The sequence below is a fragment of the Argopecten irradians genome, chromosome 4, assembly GCF_041381155.1.
Source record: "Argopecten irradians isolate NY chromosome 4, Ai_NY, whole genome shotgun sequence".
Taxonomy (NCBI): Eukaryota; Metazoa; Mollusca; class Bivalvia; order Pectinida; family Pectinidae; genus Argopecten; species Argopecten irradians.
Window position 1 is genome coordinate 27702937 of NC_091137.1, and position 22586 is coordinate 27725522.

General features: G+C 34.5%; 1 protein-coding gene across 2 annotated transcripts in view; it reads left to right on the forward strand.

The window, feature by feature from the left end:
* The window catches only part of LOC138321154 (uncharacterized), a 42884-nt gene that overhangs the window by 14537 nt on the left and 5761 nt on the right, over positions 1-22586 (forward strand). For both annotated transcript variants that reach the window (XM_069264610.1, XM_069264611.1), the window contains 27 exons: positions 601-690; positions 951-1031; positions 1753-1882; positions 2279-2382; positions 3160-3262; positions 4527-4644; positions 5098-5243; positions 6106-6220; positions 6711-6853; positions 7136-7323; positions 7934-8109; positions 8719-8808; positions 9014-9176; positions 10849-10947; positions 11668-11839; positions 12189-12243; positions 14515-14663; positions 14928-15067; positions 15553-15698; positions 17148-17340; positions 17898-18050; positions 18584-18731; positions 19083-19204; positions 19646-19821; positions 21444-21525; positions 21978-22092; positions 22432-22581. In XM_069264610.1, the coding sequence (XP_069120711.1) occupies positions 601-690; positions 951-1031; positions 1753-1882; positions 2279-2382; positions 3160-3262; positions 4527-4644; positions 5098-5243; positions 6106-6220; positions 6711-6853; positions 7136-7323; positions 7934-8109; positions 8719-8808; positions 9014-9176; positions 10849-10947; positions 11668-11839; positions 12189-12243; positions 14515-14663; positions 14928-15067; positions 15553-15698; positions 17148-17340; positions 17898-18050; positions 18584-18731; positions 19083-19204; positions 19646-19821; positions 21444-21525; positions 21978-22092; positions 22432-22581 (3547 nt within the window). The remainder of the gene's footprint in view (positions 1-600; positions 691-950; positions 1032-1752; positions 1883-2278; positions 2383-3159; positions 3263-4526; positions 4645-5097; positions 5244-6105; positions 6221-6710; positions 6854-7135; positions 7324-7933; positions 8110-8718; positions 8809-9013; positions 9177-10848; positions 10948-11667; positions 11840-12188; positions 12244-14514; positions 14664-14927; positions 15068-15552; positions 15699-17147; positions 17341-17897; positions 18051-18583; positions 18732-19082; positions 19205-19645; positions 19822-21443; positions 21526-21977; positions 22093-22431; positions 22582-22586) is intronic.

Sequence of the window (22586 nt, forward strand, 5' to 3'; positions counted from 1 at the left end):
TCAATCTATTTTTTTAATTTGGTTAGACCACTATATCAATTCGTTGATGAATGAAAAAAAACAAATATTTGCAAAGAGTCGCAGTTTATTTGATTATCTACTCGATATAAGGCTAGATATATAAATATCATTTAATATCTCGTTATGAAACAAAGTAGTGACGTCATATCATAAGTAAATATAGAATTTTGTAGGATCCGGCTGCCTTTTGCCATATAAGGAACACTGTACATCCGGGTCATATCATATGCCAGAGATCAAATGTAATTGGCCAACGCAGAATAAAGTTTGGCCTCTGTTCAACACTATAAAATTGTTACATATACATGTATAAACGGTCACCAAATAAATCAAATATTCAATTTACAATAATATTTCATCTAGGTTAATATTACGTAATTTAGTAAAAGCAGTGATTTATTCAAAAAAGTTTAATATTACAATTAAACGCTACTAATTCTAGGTTGGTTTTGTAATATACATGGGTACTGCAACATATGTTTTACATGAATAATATGACACATATTTTATTCATATTCACAAACATGACCATGTTCTTATGTAATGAACAAATAATGGAATAAGTTATGTTTTCCCCAGGCTAGTCCAAACGCACTGCCTACTACGGGTGGATTGTGGATAGGAGGTGAAGAGTGCTGTGAGCAAGGGAGATTCAAAGGCATGGTCAAGGTGAATATACTTTACAGTAAAACCCCCACCCGTAAAGATTGTTTACTATATAACATGTTTTTCCATTCAATGGGTCCTTAATGTGATATCGAAACAACAAGTAAGATGCGTTAACTGTAAAACTGAAAAACACAATACGCAAAAGGATAATAAAATAAAACACTAATAAACAAATGATGTTGTGAGTTGATCGTGTTCATGTACGCCTTATATGTATTACAAAATATGTTCCGACTGATAATGATTTTCCTTACTTTTAGACAGTGAAAATTTGGAAAAGAGCTTTGTCACCAACCCATTTAAAAAGCAGCATGGATTCGTATGGAACAGCAAACTCAACTGTAAGTCAGATATTTAGCCAAACACACTTTTTGTGTTAATTTTTTTGTTATCAATTATAGTCGAAATTGAGACTAACACATTCAATAATTTTCCATTTACCACAGTGTTAAAGTTTTGGATTGTACAAATAACAAATAAAACTGCTGAATCAAATCAATAATCGTGTTCTTTATCTAAAGTCTATATTCTCTTAATACACAAGATATGGGGAAAGTAAGGTCTTTCAGCTCAAACTCGCACTAGATTGACATTTTGAAATAAGGTCTATTTCCGCATTAAAACATTTTGAAATTATTATGTTTTACATATTGTTAGTTTGAAACTAAATTTCAATATTGATTTTTTTCAAATAAACATATGTATGGTTACCTAGTGATTATAACTTGCCAGAAACATTTCACCCAAAATTAACTAGTACGCCCTGACAAAATGCCACACACATGATGGGCTATTTCGAAGGTCTGTTTTCATTTATTTGTTTGTTCCCTAAAGCACTTATTTTATTGTTATTGTAACGCCTTTGCAAATCTGTATTTGGTGTCATTAAAATCGAAAAAGGTTTCGAGATAAATACTGTTTTATACAATTTCTAGTTTTTTTTTAATGATTGCTTTACAGTCAAATACCAGTACTTATACGATCAACAACGTTTTGTAAAAGAAAAAAATCCATTTTATATTAAAAGTTTTATAATAAATGATATATGATAAATACTGATAGATGGAGGCACAATTGGATGGCCTGGTCGGACACTGGGAGTTAGGGGAAGTAATACAGCCGCCATGTGTCGGTGTTGATCACGGCGGAGAGGACTGGATCCTGGACCGCGCCAGTACCATGATCATCTCTGGTAAGCCTGAAATATAGCTTCTTTGTCGAGAACATAATAACTTTATTCCGCGACTATAACTGTCCCTATAACTGTAAGACTTACGAATTGAAAAGATATATTAACTGAAGACAATCTACTGTTTTGTTTGGTTTTCATTTAGTTGAAAGACATTCTACCATACAGAGATAGTTGGAAAAGAAATTGGGGTGGGAAATGTATGTATCGCATATCTATTTCGGCAATGCTCTGTGATATATGGCATATGTCTTAATGGTATATTTCACTAGTGCTTTGTAGTATATGACTTTTGACTTGATTGTAATATCGCCAATTCTCTGTGATATGTGACAAATGTGTTTTTTGTATATCATTAATGCTCTGTTATTGATGATGAAATCGTAACTATACTTACAGGGAGTCACTGTAACATCAGTCAGTTTACAATACCGGAAAATATTAATGTCCTGGTAAAACCATGGAACGGCACCACAGGAGGCACACTGCAGATCCAGGCCAAAGTTAGTGTCGATTGTTGTCTATTCCGTCTTTGCATAGAGTTTTCTGCCCATGCGGACAGGGAGAAATTTTGACGTCATTATTTTATAAGGGAAAACTACGTTGTTTTGCACGGCAAAATATGACGTTGAGAAATTATATGTATCTCATGCGCATAGAGAGGGATTTTGACGTCATCATTTTATGATGAAAACTACGTTGTTTTCAAGTAAAACACATGACGTTTCACTCACAAAAACATGAAATAACAATAAATACTTACCCAGCAGGACATAGAGATATATATGTTATATACAAATGCAGATTATAATTGGATGTGTAACATACTTATTCACGAAAATGTTACCCCGCAATTACATCATTATATTAAATTGATTATACACTTTAAACATTTATTTTTAATTCGTATTCATTTGAAGGTAAGACTGATCGCGATAACGTAAAATAACGTAACTGACATAATTTTATATTAATAGTATACATTGGACATGAAAATGGAAAGAAAATATCATGCTGTTAACATCCGTCAACTTTTATTTTGCTTTGGACTTCCTGTTTGTGTAACGTTTAATCAGATAAACGAAAACCAGACTGAAAAGTTGATATGATAAAATGGGTTTGAATTCTTCTTTAAAATCTGCGTTGATTGCTTGCTTTAAAATGGGATTTTAATGTTAAAATCGGGACTTTAAAAATAACCAAATTAATCAGTATTGGAAGTAACTTAATATCTATAAATATAAAAAAAAACTCTTTCATTTAACATTTGTTGTGTACAGAATATTCTGATTGCTGGCACTCTTAATGCCCGCGGTGCAGGATACAGAGGTGGAAAACGCCCTGGTGAAGGTGAAACAGGCCAGCAAGGGGAATCATACCCAGGTACGTCTCGGTCTGTTTTCCATATATTGTATGTTAGACTGAAACTGATGACCAACTGTTAGCGTCATTGACATATCGTAGAGCATGTTATTTTCAAAATAAGCTCCTTTGTCTTGCAAACCCCTATGTTTTTGTAGCACCAGCTGCGTTCATTATGTAAAAATGTAAAACTGTAATGATAGTGTGTAGCGCTTGGAATTTGCGGGGTCAATATATTCTTTGAACTTTTGTTCCAAGATACGTTAATAAAGGTGAGGGTTGCAAAATCCTTCCACGCTCAAAGTTTGCAGTGTTAAAGGTCTAGGTACATAACTACTTTATATGTGCTTTTTATCTATTCTATTTTTTTACAAGCATTAAGTGCCCAAAATGATGTTTTCTTACAATACCCATGGGTATATGGCAAGGAGACGCCTTTTTTATTACAAGATACTTCATTCTTTATTTTATGCCCATTTATAATGATATCTACTCTATCTTAAAAGAATACAAATTAAGATTATCAATTCTCCTTATGTAGATAAAAAATGTCTTAAATTGAATTTAAAATGCAAAAGAGGGAAATATTAGGGTAACATTCGATTTTCAAATATAGTATGTTCAATCTAAAGAGAACACCACCACCACAAACGGTCTTAATCTTAATTTTGACCGTTCAGAGGGCTACATGACAACCAATCTTTTTGAAAGTGATAACATGTTATTTAGCATACCTCGTAACCTCTATATAACAATTGTCTTTTAATTCTGACAATATTTCAATTTCAGACAATCAAAGGCCTCCGTTTTATTACCATGGCAACTATAGCATATGTATACTATTACAGAAGTGCTCCGTTACTATCTGCAATCTCTATTTTCCAATCACTCAAAAACTATTTTCACAGATTTTAATTTCGAAACTAATTTACAGAAAATGTCATGAGAGTATTTTAAATGCGGGGTGAAATTGTGGACAAAACCCATAACATGGTGAAAAGTACAATGTCCCGTTTTCGTTTTGTACCAAAAGTGTTACGAAGAGTTTTTAAAATCACAAATGGAAAAATTATTGTCATTTTAAAGGGACAACTTGTTGTACTTTCGATATGCAAAGTTTCAAAAAAATTGGTCTGTGGGAAGTTTCTATGGGATTTTAATCATTTGTCGTTGGTATGTAGGATTCGCAAGTTTCAATGAAACCGCGGATGTAGCGAGCATAAATTACCAACGGAATTAAACCGCTATACAGTTAGAGTTTACAAATGACCATTATATATTTCAGGTTTAGGTAAAAACAGCATAGACAGTAATAGAGGAGGAGGAGGCGGTGGACAAGGAGGTTCCAGTTCATCGAGCCATCGTGGTAGTGCCGGTGGCGGAGGAGGATATGCTATTACAGCGTCAGTGTTTAATTATATAGTTATAATTTAGAATAGATACAGTTCAAAACGTCCATATACTATCCTTTTTATTTCACTAGCGTCATAACAATATACACAAAAAGTCAAGTTCGGTATGTTTCTTTAGAATTTTCTTGAAATTTCAAATACAATCATAACAAATTTGTCTTTTAGTTTCATTAGTTTAACGTCATATTACGGCAAGGGTCATTTAAGTGTCAGGTGTGTTGGTGGAGGAAAGCCGGAGTACACGGAGAGAAAAAAACAACGACCAGCGGTCATTACCTGGCAAATGCCCCACACGGGATTCGATCTCGCAGCCCAAAGGTGGAAGGCTTATAGTGATATATCGAGACGTTTTAATCGTTCGACCACCGACTCTTGCAGTTGGTTAGCGATATAAGTAAGACGCTACAATAACAACAGGTACATATCAACTTATTCCGATTTCAGTACATATAGAAGAGTTGGTACTAACGCTGGAGAAGTGATGGGCAAGCCAGGTCAAGTGTACGGTGAAGTTACACTCAGCGATTTGTTTATGGGATCCGGAGGTGGTAGTGGCGGCAGTTCAACAAACCTCACGGTCACCCCCGCCGGTAAATAGAAAACAAAAGATAAATAATTGTTAATCTCATATTCAAACAATAAGTTACATGGTCATTGGATATACAGTAAAACACGGCTATAACGAACCTTATAAAACCAAAAAATCAATTCGTTATAAGCATAGTTCGTTATACAAACAATGCAGACATATTATTGGAACCTTGATGGGAATGAAGATCACTACGCTATAACATGACCATAAAGTCGCAATATGCATGCTCGTTAGACACATGTTTTGCTATATATACTAATATATATATCATAGTGAGAATAGCGTGATTTTTTTTATTGACTTGTGACCTGAACTTCAGTTTTGAGATTATCTATTTCCTCGATACCACATAACCCATATGTGCAGATTTATTGCACACGACACCTTCTACGAAATAAAATTGGTATTAGTTGATTTGATTTGCTTTGATTATCACTACAATTAATTGTAGTTGTAATTATGATTTCAAAGAAGAAAAGAATATCACATTTTTTCGTCAAATTAAAATATGTCCATTATGACGACGACCATTTATCAAATATGAACCTTTACTGGGTCCATATGGAATTATACGACCTGGAAGAATTTTTATATTAGACATGAGAATTATTTTAAAATGTTTGCTTCGTGCTAAGTAATATGGAAACGCATGCAGAATGGCTTGACTACATCTTCTCAAAAAACTCTGAGCCGGTGTAGTGTGGCTTCATAATAGCAATAGTTTCTGAAATTGAAACATCAAATCTATATGCTAAATTAATCAATGAGATTGGTGGAAAATGTCTAATACATCTCGATATCCAATTATTTATTTTAGATCAAAAAGTGATTAATGTCAGCTTATTTATCTTATCACCCAGGTGGCAGGGGTGGAAACGGTGGAGGTGCAATAAGTCTCAAAGCAGAATTGAATGTCAAAATTACTGGACGAGTCATAGCAGCAGGTGAACGTGGACAGGGCGACCTTGGATATGGGTAAAAAAATCAGAAAAATATATTTGTAGCTTTAAAATTAGAAACCGTATTCGACAATATTTAAAGACTCATTGGGCGACAGGTAACAGCAGCAAAAACTGAAAGTATGCCTAACTTAAAATGAGAAAATGTTTTCGTTTAACGATGTCCGTTGATTTAAAGTATTCAGAACATGCATAGAAAGCTTGGGAGCAAGTGGATATTGGCGAAGAACGTCAGCTATAGGTTTTCTAATAATTTTGTATATAGAATATATGACACAATCTTAATAACCAAAAAAGTTTTACACACGAATAACAGAAAATAGCTTTTAGTAAAATGAAATATTTTGTCGATCTGTATTCCGCAAAGATATATTGTATCTAGCGACTTTTTTAGATGGTTAAATTCACCATACGAATAATGTAGCTTAAGACTTATGTCACATCAAAACGAATGCTAGTTTTGAACGTAAGCTAAGATTTCTTTTCTATTATTTTAATAATATCAGCTGGTGCCCATCTCCCTGTAAAACCTCTACAACCGAGAGAAGATGTTTTAGCCTTAACAGCACCGCTTGTTGGGACGAGTCAGGGGCAGGAGGTGGAGGAAGCGGGGGCAGTATTTTCATATCAGCCAAGTCCGTCTTTATCGGTAATAAAAAGTCAAGATTTAAGGAAATGTGGCAGTAGCCCTCCACCTGACATATTCATCTTTAAAATTTGTCCTCTCAGCTGGTAGTCTTTGTTAGAATGGACGCATTTTCGTGGTATATGTAACGTGGCAAATGGTGTCTGTGCGTCTGAGCCAGTGATAAAGGAAGAACCTTTCATTATAATTCACCAGATTTGTGATGAGTGATGAAATAAAGGGACTTTTATTTGACAATGTTTGCATTTTACATAAATTACATTGTATAAATTTCGTGTCTTTCAGATCAAAAGAGGGTTCGTAGTGTAGATGGGTCGGGTGGCTCAGGAGGAACCGCCCCTGGGGGCAGAAACGGAGGATCGGGAGGAAGTGGTCGTATCCGAATAGAGTATGTCACCTACGTCGGGAGCAGCATATATGCCAGACCTGGCTCCAGGGTCTACAGTTCAGCAACTCTTCAAAACGAGTTTATGGTAAATCTCATCATACAAAATAAATCTTCATGAGACTGCAAAAGATATGCGTTTTATAATGAATATTCCGTCTTTGAATATTACATAGTTAGCCCCTGGCGGGTAGTTATCAATTGTGACGTCATTACTTTGTGAGCACAATTCACGTCGTTTTCTCCGAAAATTATGACGTTGCGATCTCAATCACATAACGTCACAATCAATACTTATGTGCAAGTGCAGATAACTCTGTAATATGCAAATTCAGAATATTACTATACTGTCGTAATTCTGGGACTTGCTTATGTCATTGAGAGGTAAACTGTGTCCAGCAACAACAAAACGTTAATGAATACACACACAATTACGACTTTAATTCCGTAATATGAAAGGAACATAAAATTATTTTGATTAATTATTTGTGATTTGCTTAATAAAAACGCGTTTCGTTATCATATGAAACTTCATAATTATGGTAATATATTATTTTAATATTTGATCACATAAACATAAATTTCGGTCCCAATATACATACCAGTTAGATTGGATATATAGTATATAACATATTTTATCAATTAAATTTTAACAATCAGGAATATGAATAAGCCACCAACACTCCATGGTTTTACAGGATCATAGTCAAGCTGGTCAGAAGGTAATTAATCTCGCGTCCACACAATATGGGAATGAGGTTTTCCGTGGATGTTTTGTGGATAACACTACCTACAGGATGTTATCAGTACGAATGAGCCTGTCGGCTGCCGAAAGCAGGAGTATGACATGGGCGAAATGCATGTCGAAATGCAGGTAATTATCAATAACACACATAATTATAATGAAATATCCACAACATTAATATGTATGCTGTAGTTAGCACTGTATTAGATTATCGACGTTCATTTCATAGGAGATTTCGGGTTTCGGTTTTTATTTTTGCGAGTTTTGCCGATACCGTTTATCACATAATTTCAACAACCCACGTTTGGAACATTAAGTTTGTAAACAATCTAGCGGAGGTCGCTATTTTGTCACAACGTCCCGCCATTGTTTACTGATGTCACCAATTAATATAACAATAGATTTTCAGCCAAGGAAACGATATCCAGTTTACCAGTGGCATATGCAAATTAAAGTACTACATGGACGACGAAGTCACTAGATATCGGACGGATTATGTGATGCAAATTTTGTGCAAAGTATGGATAATTTTGTATTTTACACACATTATCTACTAGCTGCTAAAAGCAAATTTGAACTGCAAAAGTTTCGAATATCTGCAGCATAAGTCATTTCATTTTGTTTATGTATTGTATAATTTTAATGCTAATCATATGTTAAGCTATATGAAAATAATGTTTTGATAATGGATAGGATTTTACATACAGTATGACTTGTGAATGTCTTCTGACATTTCAGAGCGAAAGGCTACAGATATTCAGGCACAGAATTCTACAGTGAATGCTACTGTGACAATGTCCTGAAGATGGAACTGAAACGACCAGATAGGTGTGTGTAATATTTATATTATCATTGACTCTAAAAACTTAAAAAGTTATAAGATGATAGATAAATGATAGTTAACGAATTCCCGATGTATATCGCAATGCACACTTTGTGGATGGTTACAACGGTCATCAACCATTAGCACATTGGTGCTTTGAATATCGCTAAAATCGATAAATTTTATTACAATTTTTTTACATTTTGCCAGAGAATGTGACACATCGTGCAGGGGAGACGCTTCACAGATGTGTGGCGGGACGAACCGAATTCTTGTGTTTGGGCCGCCCCCAGGGATTCCTGCTATCGGTCACGCTGGTGCGGTATCTAAATGTGAGCCTTGGTGCGTTACTGCAGATCAGTATTCAAAAACTGTAAGTTGCTTTACCTTTTGATGTTATTCAAATGTCTCTGGCATTGTGCAAGCATATCATTCTATTTGCCGGCTCGCACCAGCTGTACCGGTACAAATCTGTTGTATCTATAATGGAACACGAAAAGCCAGCAGAACCGAGCAGGTACAAGTTGTTCTTTTCTTGAAGCGTACGACTGGAATATTGATATTGAAGTTTTTCATCGAAATTTCGTTTCAATTAAAAATCGTAATCGATTTATTTAAGCTGAAATTTGATAAAAATATACCTCATTTCATTTTGAAATATTTTACGTGTTGCTGTTATATCCGTAACTGTTTAAATAGAATACAGTCAGTTTTGAATTTGGAGTGTATCTTTCATATGGGTGCCGTCATTTTTGAAACGTTCAAACGCAGCACTCAATTACGCGGCATCGTATCAATTCTGTACAGCATGTAGGGATCCGAAATCACTCAGTCTCCTTTCAAAAAACAAGCATAGACCCATAAATAGTCGGTTATATATATTTTTTATACAACAATTAGTACTTAAAGGCCCCTTGACACTGGATGAAGACTCTACTACGACCTCCACGACCTCCACGACCATTAAGATCGTACCGAGATCTTGAAACTTATTGAAAACAATCTTCAGTGTGACTGTTATAACGACACTGATACGCTCCTACCGTGCACAAAAGCAGCTTTGCGCCACATTCTTTACGTCAACAGTACGTTCTTGGTACGATAATACCACGACAAACCATGCTGCCAGTACGATATTATACGACTAGGCCCGGATGCTGCTACGCTCTAGAAGATCGTATCACGCTAGTATTCCGCTGCTTCCACGAGTATCACGTTTGCGCTACGTTATTTCCACGACTTTGTCAAGACCCACCGACGTTTACTATATATACGATGTCTTTGAGCCTCTTCTCTCAGTTCTATTCTTTGCTGAGGAGGAAACACCTTAAAATGGGAAATCAAGCTTTGATGCACTTTGCGCTATTGGAAGGTATATTTTAAGCAGGATGTGAGTTGGTCACTGGCTGCAACTAAGTTAAGGCTAGCGAAGTTGCAGGAGGTACTCTGTTTTAATGTGACTGCAATGACGGTCAAACGATAAATGATGGATGGCTTTGAAATAGTAACAACGTAAAACGGTCGTGAGGGCCTCGTCGTGAGAACGCACCATGGTTCTCTTGATCGTAGTAAGGGCGGGAATTTCCGTAGGAGGCGCGTAGCGTAGACTTGTAGCTATCGTAGTTAGAACGTAGTCGTCGTAGTGTAAGCGTCAAGTGATCGTAGTTCGAACGCCAGACCAGCGTAGGGAGTGTTGCATCATAGTTTTGACGACCAAGCCACGTGAGTCCTACTACGCTGCACCCGCTGCCACTACGCTCCGTCTACGATGTCACTACGGCCCTTAAGCACCACGACTTCGATACGTAAGTTTTGAACATGTTCAAAAATAGTCGTTGCACAACCACGCTCTACCACTTTATCGCGTGGAATGACGACCTACCTGCCAATAATACGCCCCTTAAGACCTCATCAACGGTGTAACGACCTGCTACGATCTAAATGATTTTCTAAGTCGTAACGCGGTCTTCGTCTAGTGTGAAGGGGGTATAAACGGAAAGATATTTGGTTTCTAAAGTACTGATTTTCATCTTCCTTTACACCAGCCGAAATGGGGTCAGTGTTCCATGAGCACTGAGTTCACGACCTCCTGGCAGATTCATTGTGACTGTCCCGCAGGATTTACTGGCGTCGGCTGTGCCGAGGTATGGTTACCGTAGTACTCAATTTTAATATTAAGAAATTATAAACATAAGCTTGTGATGACAACGAGTTGAAATAAAACAGCCAAATATTACAGTTTGGTAAATTACACCAAATTTAAAACCAAATTGCCAATCGTGTCAAAATGAATTTGTTGATCTTGATGATTTGAAATCATTCAATAGTTCATTTAACTTATTCATACTCGTTTAGTAAGTTTAAACATATATCCATCAATTACGAATAACGTAAATATATTTTGCGAGGTCCAAATGGTGTTAAAACGCCTTGGTTGAAAACAAATATACCAGGGCGGATAACACCATATAGACCGAATCAAAAGCACTTGCCTTTCATGTTAGGTATGAAGGTTCTTGGACAAATATCAAAATGATTATATGAACTCACTTCAAGAAAGGAAATGCCCATTGTGCTCAAGATTTGGGCAATACAGTTTACAAAGACAATTGGCTCGGTGTTTCTTAAAATGGAAACACCGAGACGATATGCTTTATATCGATTTCAACGTGACAATAAATTAGCCAATGGGAAACAGTGGTAAAACCAGCAGGACATATCTTTTATATAACGATATTGTTAGTATATTCAGTATGTTTTGAATGCCATTATATACATAAAACATTCAACATATTTCAAAACATATCAACTAATGTTTCGTACCTACGTTTAGAGAGCCATATGCCACTATCTTATGTTAACAGACATGCCCGCAATGGACCTGGGGCAGTGCCTGCAGAGGAAACTGTAGCTGTAATGAGAATAACACAGCCTCATGTCTGTCGCAGACAGGACAGTGTCAGTGTAAACCAGGATTCTATGGTGATCAGTGTCAATCCGCCTGTCCGGAGGGACATTTCGGACCCAATTGTTTGAGTAAGTCGTTCTATATACATTTTCATGCAAATGCACAAAAGTTAAATTCAGTTCAAGTTTTCCTAAATAAAGCAAAAACAAATCAGATCGGTCAGTTTCTAGTGGCGATTCACATGAATTTTATCATAATCTGACATAAAGTATAGATTTGAATACGAATGATAGCTCATCTGGTCAATTTGAAATTTTGTTGGTTTAAATTGCTATAAGAAGTAATCAACTTACACAACATTAAATGTTAGTGTTATTCCAACAGACATTTTCATTTTCAGTTTCCTTTCCATACAAATGGTAAGATCTTTTTGTGACATATTTTACAACATTGGTGCTTTATTTTGGTGCTTTGTAGATTTGTGTAACTGCACGGGCGCCACTGATTGTGACAAGGCTACCGGGAAATGTCTGTGAGTAGAATTAAATATAATACTAAATACATCGAAATTAACAAGTCCTCCCGCAGAATGTCTGAAGATCAAACGTTATGATTAAGTCAAAAAGTCACCGAGGAGTTTTGACATCCGTTGATCACAATGAAGCCATTTTGTTTCGATAGATACGTATAACAGATACTAGTTGTTGAGCAATGGATAATTCTCCAAAAGGATGAGTGTCAATTTGGGCCCTCTGGTGGCCATAACCGATAAACATTATTTTTTTGTTTACAGATACCCGGGGGTTAGGACATCATGATATGACGTATGATTAAAGTCAGGTCGGAGTTCCTTGTGACTTATGAGGGGGGTTAAACAGGACGGGCAATCTTCTGTTTTGTCCCGTTTTGTTGGAACCAAATTACATTTTTGAATGTTTTTTTATGAATTATAGTGCATTTATATGTTAAAAATAACACATTTTGGAAAATATAACTTAGTATAAAAATAGGTCAAATTCTGTAAAATGCTTATTATGTAAGAAAACATTGTATCTGGTACCATAATATACCAGAAAAAAAGTTATATATCATATTAGATTGCATCGAACAATACATTTTTATATTATACACTTAGGTAAAAAATATTACATTGTGGATGAGATGGAATTGGGGAGGGGGAGAAGGGGGGAGGAGGAGGATGATTTTTTTATGTTTTAAACTTTGAAACACCAATTAATGTATTGCTATGTTTAGAAGTAAGATAAACTGACTCGAATGGTATTATTTTTCTGAAATAAATCGCATTTGAGAGAATGTAATTATATATAATACAATGCATATTTAAAACATTAACAAAATCATTATTGCATTTGAAAATTTTATAGAAACGTTTTTGAGCAAGTATATGACCCTCTGAATACATAAGCAAAACATTTATTGGTGTTCTAAAGTTTCAAAAATAAAAATCTCTCACCTCTCCTCCCTGCTCCCCCTCCCCAATCTTTTCTAATCCACATTGTTCTTTGCCTAAGTTTATAATATGCAAATATATTGCTCAATGCAATGTAATATAATGTATATAGTATTTTGTCAGGTATATTATGGCACCAGATGAGCTTTATTCTTAAATAATTGACATTTATCAAAATTAGGTCACTGTGACCTATTTTTTGACAATAAGATATATTTTCCAAAATCTTCGAATTTTAACATATAAATTCATTATAATTCATAAAAAATAATCGAAATATATAATTTGGTTCGAACAAAACGGGGCAAAACAGAAAATTACCCCTCCTGTTTAACCCCCCCCCCCCATAACTCACAAGGGACTCCGACCTGACCTTAATAATATGTCATATTATGATGTCCTAACCCCCGGGTATCTGCAAACAAAAAATAATGCTTATCGGTCATGGCCACCAGAGGGCCCAAATTAACAATCATCCTTTGTTATCTATTTTTACTCATAACCATTTTGACCTTCAAATACTTTTATCTGGTTGTATTGATCGCAATAAAGAATCTTGCTCATTGTACAATCGAATTTATACTTATAGATTTCAAAACACATAAACATCATCAATGACTTTTTTTACTTGACTTGTAAATATGATTTAAAATAACTGTTAAAAAATAAAACAAAATTATCCTTATTTACACATATAGTGTTCTAAAACTGACCGAAGCTACATGTATGCACCAGATTCGATAGGTTTTATTATATATTACATATCATTATATTTATCATACTATTTAGAATATATCATTGATACATTTATCTCGTATATTTATTTAAAGTAATGACAAGAGTAAATCTGTATCAATATCATTTCAATTTTCTACAAAACTTTGTATCTATCACTAAAAAACATGAATGCAGCAGTCATGGAGAATTACTGAATCCTACGGGTTGATGACCACCAGCTTATTAGCAAACATGGATTTTCTGGTCTGTATCCTGAGGGTGAAGGTAATTCCATCATGATTACTGTGTTCTCATTTCTTTATTATTATACTTCTTGAAAAAACAAAATTACTGGCCTTGTATTGATATAAAATCTAGTATTGTCATTTCTGATGATTTTTTTTCTATATACACTTCCTGAAACTATACTGTTACACCATTAAAAAGTGTTCACTTAATTTGTATACATACATTTAGTTAGCAGGGAAAGAACTTACACAGGTAACGCCTATTGTTCACAATCCTTTTCAATTTAATTGAAATAAAATTTTGTTGAAAAAATAATCAATATATTGTAAACCGTCCTATCGCTTCAGTGATATGTTACATTGGTAGATGCAAACCCGGATGGTATGGTCACGGCTGTAGCTTTCCTTGTCCGCCGGGAATGTGGGGACGGAACTGTTCAGAGCAATGCGATTGTAACCACGGGTCATGTGACCCAGTTTATGGGACTTGTGACTGTAAACCAGGATACAAGCTGCGTAAGTAAAACGTTTTAGTGTTTCGAAATTATGGAGAATTATAAAATCATGTGTATGTTTTAGGCTAGTCATTGTTTGATAGTCATTTTGCTCTACCAATAATTATGTACATTGTAACACCGAAATTAGTATGCAATAATTCTTTCTGCGCTTTACGTTTCTTATTATAATGGAAGTTGAAGAATAAATGATCAACCAGGTCATCAACTTTCAGATAATATGTATTACAATAATCATGAATAATAAAGAGAATTTTCCTCGTAGAATTCTGTGCAGACAAGTGTGACCCCGGGGAGTTTGGACCCAACTGTATGTTTAGATGTGACTGCAATGGCCAAAGCTGTGATCCTATGTCTGGCGTGTGTGATTGCGATAGTGGCTTTACTGGTCATAAGTGTGACCAGGTCAGTATCTTTCGTGTATAAAAATTGACAAGGTTCGGAAATAACTGCACTTGATATTTCTCGGTTTCATAAAATGATGTTGTATTTCCCTAATACGCTGCCTTAATTTTGGAAAGTACATCGTCTACAATTCACATTGAATAAAATACAGTAGAGACCTTCAGAAGGAGGTTCTTCTTATATGTATTTTCCGTACTCCGTACGCCCGGAATACGTCCTTATTCTCATTTATGGTGCTGAGCTGACCTAAAATGTCAATTTCATAACTGTTTGAACAAAAAGAATTCACATTGAATAAAATACAGTAGAGACCTTCAGAAGGAGGTTCTTCTTATATGTATTTTCCGTACTCCGTACGCCCGGAATACGTCCTTATTCTCATTTATGGTGCTGAGCTGACCTAAAATGTCAATTTCATAACTGTTTGAACAAAAAGAATGAATGTTAACATTATGATAATGAAGGTCATGTTTTTCCTTATCAAGCCTTGTCCATACAACAAATTCGGTAAACACTGCCAGCAGACTTGCAACTGTCTGGCAGACTTTGATTGCGACCATCAGACGGGAGCTTGTATTTGTGGATCAGGCTATCTGGGGGCCCACTGTGATCAGCCGTGCCCACAGGGAACGTGAGTCTACTTGTTTTAAACAACCAGTGGTTCTGCTTTTGTTTGATATTTCATTAAAGTTGTATTTCTGGTAATTTTCACTGTAACGATATATTGCTTAAACATTTGATATTTGAACATGCACATGTAACTTATTAATTAAGCTCCCCAAAAGAATATGTCGGCCTATCAGAGCGCCGAAATCTAGGGATCATATATACCTGGTTTTGAATACAGCGCCTTCAATCACCGCCATGTTCAGCACTTTCGGCTTTTGTCGGCATTCCGAATCGTACCACGTGACTTATGTCCACACGTCCTGCACGTGGTGATCCAGGTAACTAGCGTAAGCGCACATGTGTTTGTTTACGTTTTCCTTCTGGTTAATATGAGCAAATCGTGCTGGTATATGTCCACAGAGCGAGTATTTGAACCATCTAATTCACACATTGCCGTAATTCAATACTGTGTGTATCAAATTTTGTAATGTGCAAGCATTATTTTCTTTGTAGATCCAGTCTGCTGAGGTCGACCGTATGTTTTGTTTATGAAAAAAATTGTTGCGTTTGGTTTCACAACTCTCGTGTTACTTCGAGATAGTCGCGACGATGTTCGGAAGAGTTCGGAATGATTCGGCATCTTTCGAGCTTATTTTTGACGTGTACACGTTAAAAAAGATTTTCTACTTCTATGATTAAAGATACTTCCAGTGCTGCAACTTTATAAAAAGTGGTAAAAGTAGAAAGTTTAAACATACCAACGTACCAATCGTGGCATAATTGCTCTGCAAGCAAGAGTCACATTGATTTCTTTGAAAAAAATATCGATCAGTACCGACTTTAAAAGACAGAAAACTCAGTAAAATCCAAATACAGATACTGATTTAAGGGTGTGTAACGTAAGAAATCAGGGTACTGTTTTACAAGAGTAAGAATTGATTAAACGGAGATGTTGGAAAATAATAGTTTGGGTAACATTAGGCATCCAACCCGTATGATCGGTTTAGCAATATAAACGAAGTAATTATTCTACACGTTATGTGCCATTATTCCTATTTTAAAATATATTTTTCATATGGAAACATCAAGCTTCAACCAACGATTTGTTACAGAAGATGAAAAAATATTTAATCGTTGGTTTTATATTTAAAATATCACTGGGAATGATTTATTGTTGTATAAAGTATAAAATCATTTATGTGATCATGCTAATAATACTTTGGGAAGAACTTCAGTTTTGTTATAAGCAAACATTTTTATCGACTTTACTATGTGGAATGACACCTACAAATTCAAAAAATGTTTTGAACATCTTGTTAAAACATGTTTTCGACGAGGTTTTGTACAAATTATGTTATCAATATTCTCCTGTGATTTGTATTACTAGTATTTAAGGTTTTTTTTTTTTTTTTTTTTTTTTTTTTTTTTTTTGTAATTATTGATGCATTTTAATGTTTACCATTTTGTGAAGGTATGGGGTGAATTGTCAGAAGCACTGTCCATGTCAGATGAACCAGACAGAGAAATGTGAGACGGACACTGGACTATGTACCTGCAAGCCAGGCTTCATTGGTGATGACTGTTCACTCTCCTGCCCTATCGGGTTCTTTGGGTCTGGATGCTCATCCACTTGTAACTGCCATATCAACGCTCAATGTGATAAGGTGCTTATACGGGAATATTTTGCAATATTTCGAAGGTGATTTGTTTTATTAAAAGAACATACAGAAAAATCGCCATACATTTCCTTGATTTATCAGTTTTAGAAAACTCAGAATATGTGATATGGCTATTATTTACCCATAATCAGCTATGTAATAATGATCAACGGAAATATAAGTAAATAAGTCAAAATTCTGAATGCGAATATCATTGATGAATCTCATGGTAGAATAATATTTGCAAATAAACAGTAAGCATATCATCCAAAAGTCGTTGAATAATTTTCAGGATATTTATAGTGTAAATGGCGTTTGGCATAAAATCAAACAATTTGATTAAAATAATTAATAGACATCTTCCTTAATATTTACGTACTTACTTTTTGTAAAAAAATCTCTATTATATCGTTATCAGGCTTTGTACTCATAAACTTGAGAATGGATAATTAATTTTTTTCTATGTATAATGATTGACCATGCTTTATAAATATGTTTCAGTTCTGATCAAATTTCGTTTTTGTATTTTTTTCTCGGATTGCTTTTTCTTTATTTCTTTAAAGGTTACTGGGGCGTGTACTTGTCCCCCTGGTTGGACAGGGTCAGGATGTGAGAACGCCTGTCCGGACCCTTACTACGGCAACTGTTCAACATCCTGTTCTAGTTGTAATATTGGATTCTGTGACAAAGCCACTGGGCAGTGCCGTTCATGTCCGGTATCTATATACACTTTATACTTATTTTTTATTCATAAGCATGTGATAGACTTAATAGCTATTTTATATTCATAACTATGAAATACACTTAATAATTATTGTACATTCATAACCATGAAATACACTAAATACTTATTTTATGTTTATAACCATGAAATACACTTATATACTTATTTTATATTCATAATCATGAAATACACTTAATAGTTTTTTTTATATATTTATAACCATGAAATACACTAAATACTAATTTTATATTCATAACCATGAAATACGCTTATATACTTATTTTATATTCATAAACATGTGACAGACTTATTTAATATTTAATATCAGTTTCTGTATAATTTATATTGTTTCAGATCTAAGGTCAGTACTTATATATTATGCTTGTCATATAGTCTCGGCCACCCTATGACATGATAATTGTTTTATTATTAATCAGTTAATTTAAACACATTTTGTACTTCTCTCTTGAGACACCAATTTTGATATAATTAGTCATTATCATATTTTTGATACTCAATTATCAGGGACCTACCTGTCAATGTTCCGAAGGTTTCTATGGAAACAGATGTCAACAACAATGCAATTGTTTCCATGGACATTGCTCTGACACTGGAGATTGTGTGTGTAGTCCTGGCTGGCATGGAGATTTCTGTGACCAGCAATGTCCTACAGGTATGTACTATGGAATATTGTGTAAGAATACGTTTGTTAAGGGTATGTGCGATTCAAATCGTTGTAGCAGGCAAGAGATTATTAATGTTTTCCAGTCTTCTGGAAATTTTATTGAAATTATAAATTTTGAAAAACAACACAAGCATATATCTATACCAATGCCAATTTATAACAAACACAGAGAAAAAAACCAGTGTATGCAGCAATGAAAGAAATGTTAATAATGATAAACAATACATTAATTCAAAACAAAAACACTTATTATATATAAACCTAATTCTCCTTACAATGTAAATAATGTTATCCATAATCGTTTAAAACAATGAACAAATTTCAAAACTTTATTGACAGACCACTACGGATCTGGGTGTAATCTCACATGTCACTGTGATCATGGGCATTGTCACCAAGAAATCGGTACCTGTATCTGTGATCCTGGTTACCATGGTGATCATTGTGATCAACCGTGTACTGTAAGTATCTACTATGATCAGTTACATCACGTTAAATTGAAGTGTATGCAGCTTTTAATGTTTATATTCATATTTGATAATGATTTTATGATAAAATTGATAGATTTGACATCAATAATGAAGTAACCGCTGTATGAATAGCCATTATCCGTGACCACTTACACGCTAATTGTAATGTCACAATGATAAAGACGTCAAAATAAGCAGATGTCAGTTCACGCATTGGTGAACGCTAACTGAGTTTGGTAAGGTTGCATAGTGGGCTTGCAGTAAAATGTAAATATATGCATTTGTTCGTTCTAACCTTATCTCTATATAGTTTATTCTTGACTATTATGTATTAACAGTTCGGGGCATTTAACAAAAACTATGATATTGTGATGAGAACCCAGATTTCTGCAAACATTATTGGTCAACAGCTCTATACATTTGGTTAAACAGAACACGACCTACGGACCTAATTGTCGGCGTCAATGTCTTTCCTGTGGTAGATTCTCCGACGGCACGTGCGACCCAGTTTTAGGACACTGTCATTGTAATCCCGGTTATACCGGAGTACTATGTACCCAGCCTTGCACTACTGGCAAGTTCGGTGTGAATTGTTCTCAAACGTGTGCGTAAGTAACACATGTAACATTACACCAATATCATATTAAAGGTACGAACTTGTATACTGTATTTGGATTGCAGAAGGCTATGAAATAGGTTACCGATTTAAGAAAAATATACAGATAAGAATTTACTATTTTTTACAAAACAAATATTTAATATAAATAGGTAACAAATGTTTGATATAATCACGTTTAACAAATATTTTATATGAATAGGTTCTAACTTACATTTCACCGAGGATTAGTTGTGTCAGTATAGTTAAAGATTGGTTCCCGCGTATGTAAAAAAAAAATCAACAACGAAACCGAAAAATTATTACTATGTACGTTTCTTGTGGATCTACTACACAAAATCAAACAATAAAAATGGTATCGAATTCTGCAGTATTACTCCACAGTCATTAGTTATCTCACGTGATCATTTCATTCCAGTCAGATATCGATAAGCGAAATTGGGTTCAAAAGGCCTAGGGCAGAGGTGATGGTTACAGGAGAAATATCTTGTTAGTGTTGTTACTCTTATGCATATAAATAGTGGACTTTATTACTGGACACATACCATGTTAATTTCACGTCGATAATCCTCAAATAATATGATTTTTCTATGATCCAGTAGATATTAGCTTCGTCTGGAGGCCAACAAGGGGTAATAATAAAATGCACAAACAAGGGGTAATAATAAAATGCACAAATAATTTTATAAAACATCAGAAAGAAGCTGCTGGAAAAAGTAATTATATGGTAAAATATACAGTTCGCCTTATTATGCAGTAATTATATAATTAGACAGCTGTCTGTACGAATATATACATGTACATAATTCGTATCTGCTTTCATGGACGATCAAGGAAGAAAAAACTAGAAATAGGCACTTATGTAGACGCCGTTAAAATAACTTACTAACTAACTATATTCTATTACGTATATGTATATGCACATAATGTATATACGGCCGGTAATGTAATGTAGTTTGTGTGTATCATCATTCTATTTATTAGTTAAAAAGTAATTGGATTATGACATACATGTACTTTCTGTCTTTCCTGTTTATGTTAAGGTAGCTCCATAATTTTGGGAAAATCCGTGTCATTTTTTTCTAACAGGTCTTGTTTTCTTGCATTTTTCTTTTTCTTGCAGATTTCAAGTCTGTAAGGAAAAATGGGTGTTCCCGAACGGTTTTTTGAGACATTTGAGCTTGATATATACCATCCGTGGAAAATTTCTTTACAAAAATATTTTCAAAATTATTGAGTTCCATTGCATACATGCCAAAAAGGAGTTTACATCAGTTGTTACAGTATATGTAATATAAAATTATAATTATCTAACGAGTTTGATAAAGTCCCTATTACCTAGCCACACTTGAAGGATTTTATTTATTGCGTAACTAGTATTGGTTGGAATATAACCAAACATTATAATTTTGATTCTTTATAAAATTGGCGAAATCAGGCTCGAATTAGATGTTTCCGTCTACCACCAAAACAATCGTGCGACGTCATATTTTGATAGTGACATAATTATTAGCTGTGATGTTTTAATTATGGTATTAGACAGATGTCTAAACGAATTGTATGTCATTGCTGAACGGACCAGATAAGTGATTATGTATTTTAATTGCTTTATAGATGTGAAAGAGGGACATGCCGTCCAACTGACGGGTTCTGTTATTGTCCTGATGGATGGACAGGCAGACAGTGTAACTTAAAGGTCTGTAGTATAAAGTTAAAATAATAGGACATTAATCTATTGGGTTTTTGTTGTTGGTTTTTTGTCTTCTTTTGGCTCTATTTTGTATATTTTTTATTTACTTCTTTTTATTAAAACTTGATGATAAAGGTATTCAGAAAATATTATGTCATATACTCACATGTATTTTGTTGCAAGTTCTCAACATATAAGTGCTATTGTAATTCATGCATCGTGTTAAAAGCTAATATTTAAACCAGAAAAGTCCGTTATTCCTTTCAGTGAAGCATTGACTACCGAAATAAATCACAAAGAATAATGATATCGGAATTTAGAAAATTAAGTACGGGATTTTGTACATTTCCATCATAGTATAATTGCTATCATATTAACACATAACTATCAATATGCAATATAAAATGACATATCCGCTGTACTTAGTAGCAATGTGTTAGTATTTTCTGTATTTTCAGTGTCCATCGGGTACCTGGGGCTATAATTGTACCAATAAATGTGATTGCGGTTCCAATAGTAACGGATGTGATTCCGTCACTGGCCAGTGTCAATGTTTGCCTGGGTTTAGTGGAGGTCGGTATGCTCGTCTATTAAACAAAACTAAAACAGTAATCAATATGAGAGATATTAGATAATAATGATATCTGATAAGTGATGTGTAGCTATTTGTTACTAAGGCTTAAAATCCAAACACTTCTATACTGTATTTTACAGGAGAAATATCAACAGTTTTGATTTGAAAATTGATAAATTTATCAATATGAAAATACAGACACCAAGGATTAAGGGATTTATTACAACTTATTAATACTATCAAGGAATTATGTTAATAACAGGTAATGACATTAAAACTGTTATATTTAATGGAATTGAGGGATAATATATACATTTCTGAGGTGATATTTTTTTCAGTTGACTGCCGCGAAAGTTGCAAAGACGGTATGTATGGACAGAACTGTTCTTCACCGTGTCGCTGCTTTTCCATTGGGTATAGTGTATGCAGTCCTCTAGATGGTTCCTGTCAGTGTCGACCTGGCTACACCGGAGACTTCTGTGAGAGCGGTACG